The sequence below is a fragment of the Brachyistius frenatus genome, unplaced genomic scaffold, assembly GCF_029030835.1.
Source record: "Brachyistius frenatus isolate BFR_SWC_R1_liver_20210118 unplaced genomic scaffold, ASM2903083v1 Contig_38, whole genome shotgun sequence".
NCBI lineage: Eukaryota > Metazoa > Chordata > Actinopteri > Embiotocidae > Brachyistius > Brachyistius frenatus.
In genome coordinates this window covers 388035-403941 of record NW_027210637.1, presented here as the reverse complement: position 1 = coordinate 403941, position 15907 = coordinate 388035, and the positions used below count along the sequence as shown (strand labels likewise).

The window sequence follows — 15907 nt, the reverse complement described above, 5'->3', positions numbered from 1 at the left end:
CCGAATGGGTTTCGATTCCTGGATCAATAGTGAGGAATTCAACGGTTCAGAACCAATCTTGTTAATTTAACAAGTCATTTACTCTTGTATCAAGTTTGAAAATCTAATTTTCCCTAAAACAAGTGGAAAAAGTTAGTGAATGAGTGTATAGCGGTTCAGCCTGTTAATGGAGGTTTCACCCGAGTGGAGAATTTTATCAAAGTAAATTACAACAGAGGGGGAAAAAAAAAAAAAAAGCCGGTCATTACGATCAAGATAATGGAATCTCTTGGGCTGAGGTGATTTGTACTGGAAACGAGCACATTATTTTGGTTGTCCGACCAATGTGAGAATTGATCCGTGCAGGCTGATGTGATGAGTCTGTGTGGTTTCCTGATCATCATTTTAAAAAAGGACCAACAGGAATAGAGCTAAGAAATAGTGCTTTAAACATTTTTCCTGAACTGTACAAAAGAGGTGAATTATACACGTCCAATAACATCCAGTCACATGAGAAAGCATTCAAAACCATTTCGCTTCTTGCACCCTTAATTGTGCAGATTAAATTATCAATGGCTTGTAGAAGCCTCGATGACAAAAAATTACAGTTCGAGTCCACTTGGGTAAGTCAGGCTACGCACATGTGGATTTGGGTAGTTTGCCGAATTTTTCCAAGCCGATTTATCAGATTTGACAGGAGGCGTCCATGAAGAGAGACTTGTCCTGAAGCCACTCTAATGCGTCTTGACTCTTTTAGTCGGGTCATTGTCAGGCCTAAAAGCGGCAGATGTCCTTCAAGAAACTTAACTGTCCCTGCTGCTGTGAAGCGCCCCCATAATATGATACCACCACCACCACCACCACCACCACCACCACGCTTCATTGTAGGGATGCACTTTGGATTTTTAATACATTTGCAATAATTTCTTAAAAACGTGTTTTCGCCGTTGCCTCTACGGGTTATTGAGATTAGATAAAAGAAACGGCCGTTTAAAATCAAATAAACGACGCAAAAAAAAAAAAAAAAAAAAGCGCAAAACGTGACGGGGTCCGAATACTCTCCGTTCCACCGGGTTTTCTTTGGGTTGACTTTACCAGAGCGTGTTCTACTTTCTCGTCTGTTTTTAGGCTCTTCGTTTCCCAATTCCTCGGACCAGACGAAGCCCGATAAAAGCTGGTTTCCCTGCAACGGAAGAAGAAACACACAACGTCCTGCAGGTGTTATTCTCTTCAACGACCAACTGAACCTTCTCAATCAGACCCGATCACGGCCTTCGGTACGGTTACCGCCTGCAGGGCACCAAACTCATTCCCCTCCGCATCAATCTGAGCCAAGCTTGTTCTCCCATTTTTTTTTTTCAAAAGGACTGCCGTGTCTGCGTTTACATTTGTTCAGAAATACAAAATCCAAGCTGACAAAAAAAAAAAAAAAACATTCAGTGAAGAGGACATGACATTAACTGTGACGCTCGCTCTTATTGATGTACTTATTTGTGCTTAAGAAAACAGAGGTTACTTGAAAGGTCACCTGAAGGTCGCAGCAAGCTGATAAGAGGACACTTTTTTTTTTTTTTTTTCTTTCTTCCTGCACTTAAAAATGGATGTAACACTTTCAACTCCAGCTAAATGTTAAATGGAGTAACAGTTCGTGAATACAAATGTGATGAAAGCTGCAGATTAACATGAAGTGTGCTCAAACGTGCTGTCCTGCTGAAAATGGTACATCCTTTTTAAGTGCAGCATGTGTGAGATGGTGGCTGTGTGGTAGTAAATGACTTGACACCTGGATGATTTGAACCAAGTGGTAAACATACAGAGAGTGGTTGGGCAATATAAGGAATTTAGCATGACTTTTTTTAAATGTTTACAATATTACGAGAAAGTTTGTTTTTCGCTGGTTTGGGGGGGCGCATTGCAAATGACTGACTGCCTTTCAGAAGTATGTTTCACACTGGCATTTTATGAATAGACCCTTTTTAAAAAAGAGAAAATCCCCCATCAGATGCTCCTACACTGTTAAAAATCTACAATCTGGACCTTTTTTTTTTTTTTTTGCAGTAGTGTTAGAAATGTATTTTTCACCTGCTTGCCAATTTTCCCTAAACCACTGCCATCTGTGTTTGTGTTCATTTTCTATATTTCCCAGAATGCCTTTGCACAGCCGATGAATATATGATTTAGTGTAAACACCCTGATGCTGCAATGCATTCTGGTTTACTGAGGCTGATGTCTTCATATGGATTACTCTGTGTGAACACCAAATTTCAGACCATTTGTTCACATTTTTTTTTGTCCAGCTACCCTTTGAAACCTTCACGTTAGAAAATAGAAAAAAAAAAAATAAAAAACGCAGCTTAAGAAACTTGCTATTAAGTGAAACAACAATACAGTTTTAAGATTTTTCCCGTCTTGTTAATGATCGCGAGACACCTCCGATTTAATTTAGGACTTTTTAGGGAGTATCGCCTCCAGATTGGGTACCACTGTACCGCAGCTAAGAGGCACATCTCCTTTATCTGACTACGACATCCTGCCGTTAAAGTTTAGCCGATATTCACAGGAGTACCAACAGTACAACACCAAACAACAAAAATCACACCAGCAATTTTGTCAACAGTGTAAGTATTTTGGGTGGATTTTCCCTTGAAATAGTATAATAAAGACAGAGTACAACCTATATTTACACACTTTGACAAAAGTGTCAGGCTTTTAGGTTCCTTATGTGAAGAACTGATTAATAACACACGCTATCACGTTGAGTTCACTAACATGATATTTTTACTGAGATCGTTCTTGCTTCCTAGCTGTGATACTTTTAAAGTGGAGAATTGATTCTCAAGCCAAATCCTATTGTTGTTGTTGTTGTTTTTTAACTGTAGGTCTCAGGTCTTTAGTGGTCTATCAACTATGTGCTTATTTTGTTTTTCTGCTTTTTAAAAACCCGCAGTAGCTACGGATACATTCAAAACTGTTGAACAAGTGAATGTATTCAAGAGCTATTTTTTTGTTGTTGTTGTTATTTTGTGATGCTTGATATGGAAGTTGGCTGAGAAATATGCTAAAATATATCTTTAATGCATTGGGGTGGCCAATCCAGTTTATTCCACGTACCTCGCCTTCATGTGTACTGGTTAGATTTGCAGCTGCTGTCGGCTTAGTCATGATGGTGAAAAATTGGACAATCCATTTTTGGGACAAGTGAGCGCTGTCAATCAAATAATAGAAAGAAGAAATATGCTTTATGGTTTACAAAGCTGACGGTATTGACGCACACCGTGAAAAAAATGTCCATCTTAAAACTGAAAGTTTCAATTTTAAGTGTCTTGTTCTTTTGTTTGTGCAAAAGCAGGATACGTTAGTCTAGTAACGTCCCCACAATACCAAATGTAAGGATTCACAGTAACACAAATGTATTTTTATGTTGAACCAAGTAAAAAAAAAAAACTGTTAAAATGGAGAAATCATTGTAATTTTGAGAAAGTGATAATAAGATTTTGAAATAACTTTTGTTGTTAAGTACTTCACTAATTTTAGCATGGAAAGAGTAGCATCGGAAGCTAATTGAAATATTTCACCTTTTTGAACCTTCCCATATAATTTATATATTTTAATTGAAATTACCTTCACATTACACACTTACAAAGTTGTTGTTTTTTTAAATCACATTGACATTGCAAATGAACTTTATCTCATTAATCCAGTAGAGCAGGTTTATATTCGTATGTTAATTTCCAGGCATACATTAAAACCCAACTGGCTAATTAGATACACGTATCTACAGCTCGGACATTAGCTAACCTCTTTGTGTTACACTAGCAACCCACATTATATTCTCTATATAATATATTGTATCAGTAGTGTACATATACAGAAATTCAAAATGGCCTTTATTGGTTAAGTTGACATTTCTTTACCTGGTTTTTGATGAGATGGACATTTTTGAAGTATCTGTGTGCTCACTTTGACCGGACTATCACAGGTTTTCTTGTTTGCTAGAATCTGGATGTGACCCATCTTGGGAGAAAAAGAAAAAAATGTATGATTTTACCAAGTGCTTAAACCAGCTATCATGTACCTAAACCCTGGATGGATCAGATTCAGTGGTAACTGGTTTGAACTGTGATGCTCCACGGTGGGAGCCACTGAAGAGGAACCGAAGAGGAACTTTTTATTTGATGGTGAAAATAGAGTGTATAAATTGTGAATAAACTTTGAAATTCAAGTTTATCGTTTCACTGTTGTACTTCTGCGAGCTCTGTTTTTGAATCAGGCGTGCAGGTTTCGGGTAATGTGTTGTGTAAAAAAAAAGAAGAAGAAAGGAATTCAAGGGTTTTAATACTTGTTGTAAAGCAATAAAGAAAACTGCATAAATCACAAGAACTGACATGAGAGGAAAAATATATATTCGATCAATGTATATTATATATTAAATCAAATGCATGTTACTGAAAGTTTACTCGTAGTATCTCAAGAGTTTAACACAGCACCGCACATTCCTACGTGGTGCTGCCACTGCTGGGTTGCCTTGCTGGTCAGCTATTTCAATAAGAGATGATTATATTCTTCCATAAGCTTCGTTCTGAGGGTTTTCTCAGGCACCGAACAGTATGTGAACAAACACCACCAGCGAAACCACATGCCAACTCGCTGCTACTTCTAAACGGGCTTGTATAAAGGACGGATGAGGACGAAACCAGTCAAAAACAGAAGCAGCGGTTCAGACAAAATCTTTGTTTTTCCTTGTGTTTTCCTTGCACATCAAACGCTGCGTCGGTGCGGTCGGAGATTTACACAAATTGTCTTTGCATGCTGACTTCTGTGTTACTGTATGTACAATCTAACTTTAGCTTGACGGGCAGAGACATACGCTAACAACATCCGATGCCGGCAGAGCGTAAGATGCTCCCGGAGCTGTTATGAAGGACATTTACTAGCTGAAAGCCAGCAATGAACTATATTGGACCTATTGTGCTTAAAAGGGGTGTTATCTTTTTTTTATATTTAATTAAAAAAATTTTGGTTGTTAGTTTATCATGTTTCCTGCGCTGGGAGATAACTGCACACAATTGTCTTGATAGGTTCAAATTAAGCTGCATTACACTGGATATCATGCGTAACTAGGGGGCGGCACACTGTGCAAAACAGCGAGAGAGAGAGAGAGAGATACATCAGACAAAGTGGGCTGGTGAATATGCCGCAATCTCAGGGGAACACAAACGCTCAGGGGGAAGGGGAGTGAACATTTTAAGAAGAATATGTGCTAATAAGGCGCTTGACAAAAGCTCGAGAGCGTCCCCTCGCACCGTGCACCACAAAACTCTGACAAAGTTCAAAGGGAACGAACCCAAAATTCACAACTCTTAAAAGATTTGTTTTAAAAGCAGATCTGTGACTTAGTCTAACATCACTCACAATGAGTCCTTATTTAAAGCCACGCGCTATCAGAGCATGTCTGGCCACCCTCCCCTTCCCGGTCTCAAATAGGCAGGTCTTGTTCTTTCTTAATTACTCGCTCACTGCTCTCCGTGCCAACGTCGGTCGACCATGTGTGAGCGACTCCCGCTCACGTTTCTCTGTGGCCGTGGCCTGTGTTTATGTTTGGAGGGAAATGATAGGTTGCGGCCGCACCGTTGTGAGCTTCCAACTGCCTTTTAAAAAAAAAAAAAAAAAAAAAAAAAAGCAGGCGAGAACTCAAAGTCCCGGAGGATGCCGAGTATATTCTCAGACATAACACATTTCTGTTTAATGAGAAATGCACTTAGCGAACGTGAAAATTGAAGGGGGAACTATTATGTTTTGAATAACTGCATGAACCCTGGTGGCAACACAAATGAGTCAAACCTTTTTAGAAATCACTCGGTGGGGTGCATTTAACACAACCGAGATCATCTGGGATTTCTTTATGTTGAAAAGTATTTACTTTTTTGTTTTTACGTAACACCTGTAAACACGAGGTCAACATCTCAGCTGGTTTGGCTTGTGGCCCCGTCTCTCTCCTGACAGCTGGAACTGATGTCAATGTCCTCCTCCTCCCATATGGCCAGTTTCTTTCAGTCCGCGTGTTTGTTTGTTTGTTTTTTTTGTTTTTTTGTAAGTTGAATTCCATCTTTGTCTGCTTAGCCAATAAATAGCAGGAGGGACCCTCAGCTCGAGCAGTCCCTCTCTCCTCCTCTTCCACTCAGCATCCATCCTTCCGACACCATGTGGACCCAAGCCACAGCCCTGCTCCTCGCCTGCTCCTGCCTCTGGCCAGCCGAGGCTCAGAGCGACGGCGGCAGGAGGCAGAGCATCTGGGACGACCCCATCAAGTTCACCACCAAGGCTAAGGACTTGTGCACCATGCTCGTCACCGGTCACGGGGAGTACACGAGGCTGAGGCTGTCGTGCCAGAGCAACAAGCGCTCCTACTGGTGCGAGTACGTGGGCAAGCCTTACACCTGCAGCCCCTACAACAAGAACCCCCGGCACTACTTCGTCCAGATGATGTGGAACCTGAGAAAGCTCCACAACGCCTGCCAGGCGCCGAGGCAGATCAAGCCTCACATGTGCAGGAAGGCCACCGACGAATCTCAGATGGTCTTCTCGTCCGCTTCCTTCTCCCGGTCGTGGCCCGAGGGTTCTTCCAGGAGACCGGCGATGCAGCCCGCGAGACCTCAACCCAGACCCACGCGGCCTAACTCGGCCGGGCAAGCCGCCCCGAAAACCATCCGAGTGCCACAAACGGTGACGACCACGGCGAGGAGCAGCACGCAGCCGACGGTAACGACCACGCCGAGGAGCAGTACGCAGCCGACGACACCTCCCGTCGAGAGCAACGCGAAGAGGACGGCGCGGCAGTACTGCTGGAGGTCGCTGCAAGGCATCTGCTCCGTCGTCATCGGTTGGTTTCGGAATTAACCAGAAAGGTGAGCTTCTTAACACGCAGCATTTATCATGTTGTTTTATGACTAATCGAAGCGGTGAAATTAGGGTCTTTAAGTGAAGTCTGCCTGCATTTATTTCCAAAATTCAACCTTTTTTCTTTTCTTTTCTCAAGATATCGCTGCAGCTACATAATTTTCTCCCTTTTGTTATATTCACAGATTTACAAATTCTGATGAAGATAACTTCTGATGTCTGATTAAAGCAGCCCTCGGTGGGGAAACTCCAGAGCCGTTTGGTCGTGTGTGATAGAAGAGCTGTAGTGCCCTCTGCAGGGGAAGCGGCGGTACTGCTGTGATTTATAAAAACACGTTTTGTTTTTTTTCACTGAAAACTTAACATGAATCATCTTCCACGGAGAGCCAGGCCCGGAAGAACTTCACTACCTTCACAAGCGTTTTGCATGAAATGGTACTGCTTTAACTTGAGATGACATATGTATTTATGTTTGTTTAATTTTATTTAATCTCTTGCATCACTCATAATAATACCTTGAATATTACATTGTTGGGAAAGATCAGAGTTCTTATTCTGGTCTTAAAAAGGAAGTGGTGTCTGTATCGGTGTATTTTACGGAAAGATATAATGAATGTGAAAATGATTTTATTAAAAAAAAAATAAACATTATTTTCAATCTTTGTGTTGATGAGTTTTATTTTACTGAAAAGCTCCTAAAGAAAATCCTATAATTAAAAATGTAGATTTAGCAGCAATATTAAAAAATGATTTCCCTACAGTGTCTTATCATCATAAAATACTGTATAATATTTTGAAGCCATAAGAATCACCTGCTATACAGTATTTGACCAGTAGGTGTTTGGTGAGTCGAGCTTCAGACTTCCAAGTTCAATCGGTCAGCGGTTTTCCCCTGCAGGGACGTCTGGCTGCTTTCAAGATACTTCAAGTCATTTTTTTTTGCATGCCGTGCTCACAGATGGTCCAGTGTGGCACTTAAAAGACTGAATTTGATCAAAATATAGAACTAAAATTTGTCTAAAGCAGGTGGGATTTCATGAGGCAGATGGCACAATCCGCCACAACAGGTTACTTTTACTCCCGATATCTCAACATACAGTTACGTCTGTTGCAAGCTTTAAAGTCTAAGTTTTCAAATATGTCAACCAATAAACATGCGGGAGTTTGTAAAGCGGTAACTTATTGAACCGCATAGTTTTGCTGGTTTTGTTGAATCTATTTTTCTACAAAAAACAATCGCAATGTTTTAATCTGTATGTTTCTTTACATGGTTGCAATTTGATGGTACAAGTGTTAGGCTCAAAATATCCCTAATATATCAATGGCACTGGTTTACTAGTCTGAGCTCATGAAACTTTGTTTTATAAGCCTTTCAGTCATGCTGCGTGTGTGTGTGTGTGTGTGTGTGCGTGCGTGCGTGTGTGTGTGTGTGTGTGTGTGTGTGTGTGCGTGTGAGTGTGTGTGAGTGTGTGTGTGTGAGTGTGTGTGAGTGTGTGTCTGAAGGGGAGGGCTGATTATGTAGCAGCATACTGAAAGCTGCAGGTAGAGGCGACTCTCAGCTCTCGTGTGCCGAGGCAAGCAAACCGAAGTTTCTCTGAAAACTTCAGGTAAGTGGAGTCACCGCTGTTTAGTCTGATGTTTACTTGTAACGGAGTTGGTGATTGTACAAGTGTTGGGGCTTTTAGTGTGTATTGAGCCTGCTATTTAACGTCAGCGTCTCCTCATAAATTTACTTTAGTCTTCTTATAACGCCTCCTGAAACTTGTATTGTGTCTATTGTATATATTTATATCTTCCTTTATTGTGATTGACACAGTGTTTGCCACGGCCTTTTTATTTCAAGAACTACCAACTTACAGCAGCATAAAATAAGATTTGACTCCTCAATTCAGTTTTATTCTATTTACCGTATTATTTTGTTGTTGTTGTTGTTTTCTGATGCATCTTTTATATCTCTTTGTTTATGACTTCCAATTGCCTTGAAGGTAACTCTACGACAGCCTCGTCTTGCCTGTTTGTGCCTGAGCCGCTCGCAACACGCATTTTCCTCTAAAGCGTCGGTGTGATGGGGGGATTGGGGAAACTGAAAGGGATTTGAGGTCAGAAAGCTAAATCTGAGTTTATCCCCCTTTTTGCAGGGCGCGTTTGCCGCTTTCATGGCTTTCCTCACCAACGTCGCCATCCTTCTGGTGCTGGCTTGCATTTCCCACCAGCTGATGTCGGGCGCCTGTCAGAGGAGCCACGGACGGAGGGGACGAGGGGCGGACAGAGGACAGCACAAGGACAGGTCCGGGCTGAAGACGGGCCGCCAAGCCAAGTCCGTCTCCGCGCAGCCCATTAAGGGCAAACTGGTCGCCAAAGACAAGTTCGAGTGCACGTGGGCCGCGACGGGCGAGGGCCTCTTCGTCCTCGGTGTCACCTGCAAGAAGGGCGGCAAGAGCTTCAGCTGCGAGTACGTCGCCCGGCCGTCCGTTTGTCCCCGGTACGCCTCCGACGTCAAGCTCTACTGGAAGCAGATTTCCAGGGCGCTCAAGAAGCAAAAGAACCTGTGCCAGGACGGCAGCTCGCCGGTCAGGGCGGGCATGTGCAGAGGAGCCGCCGGAGATGCTCATTTCAGACTCCGCGTTGCACCGACGGAAAAGGCCGTCCCGCCTCATGTTCCACCCGCCGCAACCAAAGCCGGCAAATCCTGTCAACCTGAGAACAGGAAGCGGGCGGGGGAGTTCTGCAAGGAGTCCTGGTCGGGTTTTTGCACCTTCTTTTTCACTATGGTGCAGGATTACGATTGCTGAGGCGGGAAAAAAAAAAAAAAAGTGGACTATGCAGGCTTTTCTATGCAGTCGCATCAATACTTGTCTTATTATAAACTCTGTTTTTCTAACATTTGATTTCATGTAGAGTGCACACCTCCACTGTGTTCGCAGTGGTTTAACCATTTGAATAAAAACAAAATTTCTGTCTATTCTCGAACGCCGCTCTCCGATTTGTGCCATTTGGGAGTAATTTACGAGCGTGATAACGCGCAAATAGACAGAAGTTATCGTCCCCTCCTGCAAACATATACAAAGTCAAAGTCTTTCCATTTCTGTTTCTCTACAGCCTGTTACTTTACGTAATTTCAATTACAAGACATTTGTTTTCCATCACAGTAAAATGACCTCTCCTCCTCGATTTGAAAAAGCCTACTTAAACAAAAAGAACCGCGTCCATCTGTCCGTACGAAGCAACGTCACTTGTGTTCAAGCCCATTTTCTGTCTATCCCGAATGTTCACAGCACCGCTAACGGCATTTTGCTGGGAGATTTAGACGTTTGAGCATGTTGGGTATTGACACAGTAATTCAACCAGAGGGTGTGTGATTTCTAGAAGACTTAGCCTGCATACTTTGGCACTGACGAGCCTCTGAATCCACACTCGCAGTGTGAAAACCATAAAAACCCTCACGTGTTCGGTTTACATAATCACAGTCGAAGGGCACCGGGGTCCAAAAAGATCAGATATAAACTAACAACAAAAACATTGGCGGGGTCAGCATTATGTTTGGCATTTTGAACTTGATCGGTGCAGCTTCCCACACTTCAGCCGCAGAACTACTCGGGTGCTTTAAAACATCGTTAGCTTGGCCAAAGTCTAGTAATCTTGTAAATCTCCATACGGTGTGTTTATGACCCGTTTTAACCGATTGATGAAGCGCATTCTGGGGTACTCATTATTTTCTTGCTGCCACAAAACCATTTTACTGTCAGATGTGCTTGCAGGCTTGTAGTGGGGAAGGTTGCTAATTGAAATCCTGAGTTGAGAAATTGGGAAAATAAAACCCCAAAACAGCAAAAATAAGAGTTATACTGGTTAAAATAATGTTCATACTTTAAGACTTACTGGTTAAAACAGATCCCTTTCGGAGTTTTAGGATGCAAGTGTATTAAAGGTTAAAAAGCACACCTAAAACATCAGCAGGAAAAGATTTGCATCGCCTAACAATCACCAATAATCCGGAGATCTTCGAGAGGCAAACACAACAAAGTCCAACAGAGCAGCCGGAGGGAAAAAGGGGTTAGGCCTGTCTTTTTTTTTTTTTTTTTTATCCTCTTTATGATTTAATTTTCCATCTCCTGCTGTGACATATTGCATCACCCACAGCTGAAATCCATCAAGTATAGACTCTCAGCAGGATGCATTATGGGCTCTGTAGGAAATCTCTTATGAGGCAGACTGAGGCAGAGTGGCTACAGCAAAAAAAAAAAAAAAAAAAAAATTAGAGGGCAGTCGCAAGGTCGCTGCAGGAATGCGGAGAATATGGAAGTATATTCAAGACTAAAACAGCAGCTGATGAAAAATACAAGACTTTAATTCTAACCGGGCAGCTTGTGAAACGCGACGCAAGCGACTTCGAGAACATGTCCCGTAAACTCAGTAAAAGTAGTTGCCGTAGAAACGTGACAGAATACCAGAAGGACACCTGTCCGGGCTTAATTTAACAACTTAATTGGATTTAAATATCTTCAGTGTTTAAAAGCTGATTAAACGGGTTTCACTTCAAATACAAGCAAACCCACAAAGTACGATATTACCGAGGACACGTCGCAGAGAATTGTCAGTAATGTTGTGAAATTGCTGTACTGTGCTTTGCATAAAAGCACGCAATTAAGAGGATTTTTATTGGGTTTTTTGTTTTTTTTTACTGCGCTGTGATTTATCTCGTCAGCGGTATATCTTCGAAGCACGGCACAGAGCTCAGTTAAAATATCAATCCTTAAAAATTTACAGAAACTATGAAGCAGTTTAGTTTTTGTGCCTAAAATTGGCAGTAAAAAAAAATATGATATCATAGTTTTATACAGGAACCAAAGGCCGCTGTCATTCATAATGTCTATCAACGCAGTCAAAGGTTTAAAAGTTAGATATAGATTATAGTTTTAAATTTGAAATATAGACTCAGCAATGATCATATAAGAAAACATGGGACAAAAGAAAGACAGATTTACACACTAAATGCTGACTAACATTGACACTCTATGGGGGGGGGATAAAGGATTTATTTGTTTATTTATTTTTTGGGGGGAGAGATAGCGGGCCAACATGTGTATAAAATCAGCTGCAGAAATAAACTTACCTTTCCTTGTTAGCACTTAGCTGTTGTTAGCCGTTCGTTGGTTTCCTAGTTCCTTGCTCCTTTTCTGGTAAAAAAAAAATAAATAAAAATAAAAACTTTTGCCTTCGCTATTTTCGTTCCGCTACTGCTCATGTTTGTGTTTACGTCACCGGGGGACCTACGACCTGTCAATTTGACGTTAAACGTCATTTCCGATTGAACTGAAAGTTTAGAACCTAAAATGAACTGTTAACCTCTCACTGAAACCGAAATAACATATGAAGACCATCAACAACAAAATAATATAAAATTTAAAAAAAAAAAAAAAGTATTTCATTCATTGTTATTATTTTACTTAAATGCATAGTTGTGGACCTGAAGGTCCTCGAACATCCGCCAGGGGGGGCTGCAGCTGGTTAAGCCTAAAGTCAACGAAGTATTCAGATCCTTTACTGAAGAAAAAGTTCTAATACAGCAATGTAAAAAATACTCCATTACAGGTCAAATCCTAATCCATAAAAATCTAAAATCCTAATTGAGTAAAAGCACAAAGGAATTTTAATTTAGGTACAGGTTTGGCCTCTCTGACTCATATATTATTATGTATTACATCGTTAGATTATTAATAGACATACTAAAGCATTAGTGTGTAAGCAGCATGTTCATGTTGCAAGTGGAGCTACTTTGAGGTACTGTATATCCAGTTTTACATAAAGGGACAGAAGATAAATCTGAGGGGTCGTCAGATGATTACTGGGAGAAGAAAAAAGACAAAAAATTAAGTCATGACACACAAAGTTGTTTTCAGTTTTTGGACTTATTCTCCCCATTTTTGGTGATATACGGAATCATTTGAACATTATTGAAATGAAATCATGTGAGAGGTTTCGGAGGAAAATGTCACTTCATGTTGGAGGTGTTGACGACTCGTAGACATCTGAAATGTGACCTTGACTAAATGCTGCTTTTTGTAAGACGTCATGATACAAATAGTTTGGAAACCACTGGTTTGATCTTTGAGTTGTGTTTTAAAAGCTTGTGATATTATCCATCAGCTGGTTGCCATCTGCAACCTCACCACTAGATGCCACTAAATCCTTCCCACTGGTAAAAAAAATATATATATATATATATATATATACAGTATACTGTATATATGATTCTGAAGAAATAATTCATGTTTTGCAGGAGAAACATTTTTAGATCACCAGCACCATAGAAATGATGTATTAAAATTAGGACTGAATTCAATGGCTCCAGTTTTATAGAAAGTCCGTCTTTTACCAGATTTCAAAGCTCCTGTTGCTAAAAACTGTTCTTTGGTCAATTTGTTTTCCGACTAAGCCGCCTTTTTTTTTTTTTAGCACCATTGTTGGCTATAGTCTTCCAGGTTTACCACCAAAGAATTAGAGATAAAAAGCATCCTTCCTGAGTGGACTGAGTGGATGTTGTGGATTTACAGGTGGTCCGACCGCCTGCTGCTCCTGATTGGCTGAGAGAAGTGGTCCAACTGAAAGTAAAGGAGAACACACTCCAGCAACTACTGACACTAAGGAGATTTGGCCCAGTGTGTGTGTGTGTGTGTGTGTGTGTGTGTGTGTGTGTGTGTGTGTGTGTGTGTGTGTGTGTGTGTGTGTGTGTGTGTGTGTGTGTGTGTGTGTGTGTGTGTGTGTGTGTGTGTGTGTGTGTCCGGCTTACATGCTCCTATGAATGCCCTGTGTGTGTATTTGAGTGAATGAGCGTTTGGTTTACAAAGAGCTTTACAAGATTACAAAGAACTGAAGGGAATTAATGAAACACCACAAAAATTGCATTGTTAGTGTGAAATTGAAGTGATAAGTGTGTGTGTGTGTGTGTGTGTGTGTGTGTGTGTGTGTGTGTGTGTGTGTGTGTGTGTGTGTGTGTGTGTGTGTGTGTGTGTGTGTGTGTGTGTGTGTGTGTGTGTGTCTTGGCCCTGTGATGGATTGGCGACCTGTCCGGGGTTGTACCCCACCTTTCGCCCAAAGTGAGCTGGGATAGGCTCCAGCTCCCCCCGTGAGCCTGTTCAGGATAAAGAGGGCATATAGATAATGGATGGACGGAAGTGTGTGGTGTTGGTGGACCCGTCTTGATCAAACAAAACAAGAAAATCAGCGTCCACCTGGCTGCATAACAATCACAACGACAGAGACGAGTAAATACCATAATTACAATCCACTAAAAATAATAGTACTTCATAATTTTAAAACGTGAGGATTGTTTACAGCATCTTCCTGCGGTGGAAATGAGCATCTAGTGCCGAGCACGACTGATTTATGATGGGCACGACTCAAGAGCTTACTCTTATCGACGTATCAATCAGTCAGCTGCAGTTATTGTTATTCTGTTCTAAATCACAACATAGATTTTCGTGTTTGTTTGTTTTTTATTACACCTTCGGCTTGAAAATCTGCCAAGAAAAGCATATTTACTTGCACTGCATGGGTACCTGCTTCTCTCCTGCTTTCAGTATAAACATTTTTTTTTAAGGGTATTGTGTTTTTAGTGTAGGTTTCAAGTGAACACATCATAAACTAGATTAGTTCCTGCTTAACTTTTTCTCATTTAGAAAAGAAATACAGAAATTTGTTTAGCGAGGTCAGATTTGCAGCTTTAAAACTGAAATGCGCCAGGTTGACCTAAAGGACTTGTTACCAACACCTAGCAGCACTCAATACTTCGTTATAAAACTTCCAACGAATTCAATCAGAACAATGCTTTGTTTGAAATATTTGTTTGAATATCCGTTAAAGACGTCATCATTGACTTGTTCTGTCTATTTTGTGGTTTTAAATTGACATTTCAGTTGCTCAAACCTCAACAACGGTCCTAATAAAAATCGGTCGGTACCTGCTGTTCTTTCTCCAACAAAAACAACACATACACATACTTTCAATAGAGCACCGTATCTGAAACAAATAAAAGAAGATGAACTGCAACAAAATGCTGCAGAAGTTCACTTGTGGCTGTTTAGCTTCATGACTTTAACTACAGTGACAGAACATCAATTTGCGCGTCATTTCGCGTTGAACCGGAGTCAGAGCCTCCGCGGTAAAGCATGCAGATACATGAAAACTCTTTCCAACTCGAACCTTCAGGTGGTTTAGGAGCAGAGTACATAACACGACGTCTGGCAGACAAGACAGTGAAAAATGTAGAGAGCTTCTGAACCGCGTCTAGAAATGATCGGTTTGTTTTATGACATATAATCATTAGTTTATAGCTCCAAACAGAGATCCTCATTAATTGTGTGGCAGCTTTGGGTAAACAAACTTGCTGCTCTTTACTTTTCGGATGCAGTTTATGCATCATACAAGGTTCACAAAGATACTAAAAATATGAAGCTGAATTCTTGGGACGTGTGAATAAACATGGAAACAAGACAGTAAAGACATAAGGAATATTTATGGAAGTCAAACTGTGAATTAAATAAGGAGTTCAAATTGAAATTTGAATTTTGTGGACCCAAAAAGATAAATATATGTCGTGGGAATATAGTTTTTTGGAAATTGCACAACTTGACAATAACAAGGAGGAGACCCACTTAAAAACCAGGAAACGGATTTTCAAAGTAAAATATTTAAAGTGCCATCTCTTGAGTCAGTGAAATGAACAGCGTGTGTCTCCTTTTAAACTTTGCTGCCCCCCTGTGGTTCGAGCTCCAGCAGAAGTGAAGCCATTTCTCATCTACCGACCTAAAGGACCCAATTTGTTTGACATCTGGCCCATTCATGCAGAGAGAGGTCCAGGCGGCAGACGTCTCTTTATGAGTCAACAAATGTCTAATAGCATCTCATTACGTATTGATCACTGACAGACGGCGCTGCAATTGGAGTCTGGATCAGCATCTCATTGGTGATTAATGAGAGCGGCAGCGTTGTCGACATGTAGGCTTTAATAATTCAGCAGCAGCATTGTATT

At 41.0% G+C, this 15907-nt stretch overlaps 3 protein-coding genes across 12 annotated transcripts in view; all 3 read left to right on the top strand.

The window, feature by feature from the left end:
• The window catches only part of prom1a (prominin 1a), a 71871-nt gene extending 67670 nt beyond the window's left edge, over positions 1-4201 (top strand). For all 9 annotated transcript variants that reach the window (XM_069701712.1, XM_069701707.1, XM_069701710.1 and 6 more), the window contains one exon: positions 1108-4201. The gene's annotated coding sequence lies outside the window, so the exon portion shown is untranslated. The remainder of the gene's footprint in view (positions 1-1107) is intronic.
• A 1979-nt stretch (positions 4202-6180) lies between these two features.
• fgfbp2a (fibroblast growth factor binding protein 2a) lies at positions 6181-7380 on the top strand. The gene is made up of 2 exons (XM_069701679.1): positions 6181-6884; positions 7062-7380. The coding sequence occupies exon 1, from the start codon at positions 6181-6183 to the stop codon at positions 6874-6876; it is 696 nt and encodes a 231-aa protein (XP_069557780.1). The 3' UTR covers positions 6877-6884; positions 7062-7380.
• Positions 7381-8422: 1042 nt separating this feature from the next.
• Positions 8423-9828, top strand: LOC138622706 (fibroblast growth factor-binding protein 1-like). Of its 2 annotated transcripts, none has more exons than XM_069701676.1 (2): positions 8423-8483; positions 9015-9828. In XM_069701676.1, the coding sequence occupies exon 2, from the start codon at positions 9033-9035 to the stop codon at positions 9666-9668; it is 636 nt and encodes a 211-aa protein (XP_069557777.1). In that variant the 5' UTR covers positions 8423-8483; positions 9015-9032; the 3' UTR covers positions 9669-9828. The 2 variants fall into 2 exon arrangements, with proteins under 2 accessions (XP_069557777.1, XP_069557779.1); XM_069701678.1 differs by lacking the exon at positions 8423-8483 and adding an exon at positions 8860-8932.
• The last annotated feature ends 6079 nt before the right edge of the window (positions 9829-15907 follow it).